The sequence below is a fragment of the Lactuca serriola genome, chromosome 4 (genome assembly GCF_051521515.1).
Source record: "Lactuca serriola cultivar US96UC23 chromosome 4, Lser_US96UC23_V15, whole genome shotgun sequence".
In the NCBI taxonomy this organism is placed as follows: Eukaryota; Viridiplantae; Streptophyta; class Magnoliopsida; order Asterales; family Asteraceae; genus Lactuca; species Lactuca serriola.
This window is the reverse complement of record NC_136411.1, coordinates 335647976-335652037: the sequence shown is the minus strand read 5'-3', so window position 1 is coordinate 335652037 and position 4062 is coordinate 335647976. Positions and strand designations below refer to the sequence as shown.

Here is a 4062-nt window from a genome sequence, read left to right as displayed (position 1 = left end):
GTGGTATCGATTCCTATGTAAAATTGAAGTAGTCATTTTATATACACTTTGTTTTCTAATAACATAAACAAATATGAGTAAACAAACATAAAAATGTTATCATTATGTAGGAAAAATATTTTAATTAAACAACAAATTAAATAATATAAGTTTAAAAGTTAGGAGTTTCAAAACATTAATATTTTTATTAATCAATCAATTAAGTAACGCATGTTGAAATTTTTACAATCATTAGTAAAAAACATTTGAAATATTAGATTTTAAATGAATTTTGGTTGAAGTGTTTTAACCTCTATTATAATATATATATATATATATATATATATATATATATATATATATATATATATATATATATATATATATATATAGAGAGAGAGAGAGAGAGAGAGAGAGAGAGATGAAAAGTATAACATATGTATAAGTTTTAATTAATTATCTTTTTGAAATTGTACAATTACAAAAGAAAAAAAAAACATATCTAAAATAGTTAATTAAATATTTTCTACATCACCCTATATAATATATGATCAATATATTAACGATTAAACCACAATATACAACGACTGTATTACAATAATCCAAAAAATAAGAAAATATAAAAACAAATTAGTATAACAAGTAACAAATTAAAAGTTCTAATATAATAGCATATCTCCAAAAGTAGTTATAAGAACTCAACCAAACACAAAAACCTTTAAGTTTGTTTTCTTACTGAAATTTGTATATGATTTGTATGCATGTCTTTTCAAAAGATTGACCTTTTTATAGTAAACTTTTCACTAAATGCTAATTAACATTATATAAGTTACAAAACTTTTGAGTGTTAAATCATAATTAAGAAAAACTTTTGAGTTGCATTAGTTAAAAAATGGGGTTTCAAATTAATGTGGTTGGAGGAAGTTAAAAAAGGAGGTTTCAAATGCATGAAATTCAAGAAAAATGTTACCTTTATAAGTATGTATGATTAGCTTCACTCGTGTGCTTTGTTTAGAGATGTATGTCGTTCCAGACCGATATTAGGTCAATCTTGAAACTGTTTGATATTTTTTTGGATGCATCCCGGGCAGTCTTGGACCGGTTTTTTTTCGGTGCGGTCTTTTCTTATATCGGTCTTTTTTGGACCGGTTTCGATCTTTTCTGGTTTCTATTTTTTTTTTTTTTTCATTTCAAGTTTTGTCGTTAACCAATGTGTAATTAACACTATAATGATAAATTAAAATTTACTAAAAATGATACACTAAAATTTAAGAAAAAAACAAGAGAGAAGAAGTTTGGTAATATGTGATTGAAAAAATATCTAATTAACATAAAAATGATATGTTTATAAATTTGGCTCTCAGTTTATTTTTAAACGGGTCTTGTTTCGGTCTTGGAACCAGTCTCGTGTCAATCTCGTAACCCGTCTCGGAATTGTTTGTTTTTTTCAGACCGGACAACCCAAACTGTCTCGGGCTCGTCTTTTATCGTTCTGGTTTTTCTCAAGACCAATCTTTTTTCAGTCGGATATCAATGTAAACTGTTTGATATCGATCTTTTCTCCAGACAAGTCCTAGATTGATCTTTTTGTTCGTTTCCAGTTTTGTAGTTGCCAAAAACCAAATTAAAGGGCCAACAATTAACAAATGGACATGGACAATGGGACTTTCTCTGTTTTCAGTTCACTTCACATAGCCGAATATGTTCCCTTACTACACTCCCATCGTATGAAGACCTTAGCCCAAATATCAGCCCAAATATTATTGAAGGTCTTGCCTATTATTTAATTATAATCCAATTTAACCTGTAAGTCATGAACAAAATCTCACATACTTTGGATCCGTGTGCATAAAGACTTGTATTATTGTATCATCGTATTCACTATTTACTTTGGTCCCTTGTGCATGAAAACATGTACTTGCGTCATAGAATTGCATGGGATAGAAAGAGGATAAAGTTACAGTGTATTTGCTCTCCGACAACCACCGATCATCACCTTAATGTGCACGTGCGTAGACTTGTGACCACTTCCTTTACACGAACGTGTCTCTCACATAACTTATAGAACCCTTGTGGGTCCAATTCAATTATTGTATTACATAATCATTACCCAATCTTACGTTTTAGCTTCTTTTAGATTTTCACTTCCCGTTTAAGAAATTACATTAATATATAGAAAAAGACATCGTTACACTTTACAGTAATTTGGCATTGTTACATGTAATATCATTGTACTATCTAATTATCATATATATGTGATTCCCGATCATGTGGCATAGAATAATAAAAAAAGTTATTCACATCAAGAAAAATGAAAAAAAGTCAAGAATATATTAAATATTTAACATGTCATTTCACAATTATTGGATTGTCTTATTCAATTTGCGACAAGTACATATACAAGAAATACACGAAAAAACAATAATTGTTTTCTTTTCTTACACCCATCCCATCGCATGGATAATATATCAACACATTCCCATTATATGAACAATAACCCCGTTTTAGGAGCATATGAGTATGGTAATATTGATAATTCTTTAAATTCCATCCATACATTCTGGTGGGGTAACTGGGTACCGATGTTTGTCGGTACAGTAATCATAGACCATATGATTCATTCGAACCCACTTGTATCGACGGGCGGCAAGAGCATCGAGTTGCTGGTAACTGGTGCCCTCCCACCAGTTGGCCGAGTTGGATGCACAGGAACTTGGCCCTGGGGCAGGGCACCCCTCAATATCAAAGTCTTTGTAGTATGCATAAAATGGTGCTTTGCTCCAATCAATTTTTTCAAGCCCACCCCTTGTTGCCCAATCATCTGCTTCCCATAATGTAGAGAAGACTCCCATTGGTTGAAATTTTGGAAATGGAACACCTTTTGCTTCATTGTTTTTGTATACTCTTATAGGCACTTCATCGACTGAAAACCTACACAAATGATGAATTGTTTGTTTGTAATTTTCAAACTAGATAATGCTTTGAACACATAATTGAGTTGCACTTACACTACATGGTGATGATTCCATAGGATGGAGTAAACGTGGAAGTCAGCAGCAGGGTCAAACCATAGGTTAACCCTTTGTTCTCTATCTCCTTTTCCATGTGCATACACATTTGTTTGAACCGAGTAAGGTTGTCCAGTTCGATTCCCCAAGAATTCAAAATCAAGCTCATCGCGCACATTATCAGTATCTGAATTCATCTAAAGCCAAAAACCATGAAAAGTTAGCAAACACCCATCGACTCAAATCACAAACAAGTATATATTATTAAAAGTCATACGTAAAAAGCAGTAACAGTGCCAGCAGAGTCTCCTGGAATGAGCTTTATCTTCATGCTCACACGTCCAAACAAATATTTGCTTTTTGAAGCAAACCCACATCCTATAATAACATATAAAAACCATGATCATGAATTTACGTATCAAGTTTAGGATGATCATCATGTCACATGTCTTGATGCATATGAATAACCATCAAAAATTTGAATGCATGTATTGAAACAATTGACGTACCAGAGTTTTGGTCAAGAAGTAACTGGATACCCATTCCTCCATTAAGTTGTTTGACGTGAGAATCGGACCATGTCACACGAAAATCCTGAAGAAATGTTGTTGGCTTCGCATTTGTCACAAACAAGAGTGTCACAAATCCAATCAAGAAAAGATTAACAATGGTTTTTCGAGATATTCTTGACGAATATGTCATTTTTACTATGAAAGAATGATGTGTGTGTTCTGTGTATCTAAAATTTGAAATGGTGAGAGAGTTATATATAGAATAAGTTCGTATGGACTTAAAGTGATGTATTTGAATAGTAAAGGGGGTCCATTGTAAATTTTGGATCACTTTCTGTACAGCTAATAGTAAGCCGTCAATTGGACCCCGCCGTTCTCTTACCAAACATCGTCTTTTTGGATTTTTGATTGACTAGACTATAATTTTGACTTTGTTCCTTAAAAGTTAGTTTTGAGACAAAAATATGATTGAAAATAAAATATTTTAAATATACATGTTTAAGGAAAAAGTTTATGAAGCTAGATTTAAATTAACTGATTTACTTAATATGTCCAAAAAAAAT

At 31.5% G+C, this 4062-nt stretch overlaps 1 protein-coding gene across 1 annotated transcript; it reads right to left on the bottom strand.

The window, feature by feature from the left end:
* Positions 1 to 2331: 2331 nt before the first annotated feature.
* LOC145097471 (putative xyloglucan endotransglucosylase/hydrolase protein 7) lies at positions 2332 to 3738 on the bottom strand. The gene is made up of 4 exons (XM_079035040.1): positions 3497 to 3738; positions 3265 to 3365; positions 2988 to 3184; positions 2332 to 2910 (listed from the first exon to the last, which is right to left on the bottom strand). The coding sequence occupies exons 1-4, from the start codon at positions 3687 to 3689 to the stop codon at positions 2520 to 2522; spliced, it is 882 nt and encodes a 293-aa protein (XP_078891166.1). The 5' UTR covers positions 3690 to 3738; the 3' UTR covers positions 2332 to 2519.
* Between the last annotated feature and the right edge of the window lie 324 nt (positions 3739 to 4062).

What these genes read in the sequence shown, in the direction of transcription:
- LOC145097471 (XM_079035040.1), bottom strand. Translation starts at nt 3,689, where the DNA reads ATGACATATTCGTCAAGAATATCTCGAAAAACCATTGTTAATCTTTTC. An exon ending in GCACTGTTACTGCTTTTTAC is followed by an intron (nt 3,185 to 3,264) that starts GTATGACTTTTA and finishes TTTTGGCTTTAG; the next exon opens with ATGAATTCAGATACTGATAA. An exon ending in TGGAATCATCACCATGTAGT is followed by an intron (nt 2,911 to 2,987) that starts GTAAGTGCAACT and finishes TCATTTGTGTAG; the next exon opens with GTTTTCAGTCGATGAAGTGC.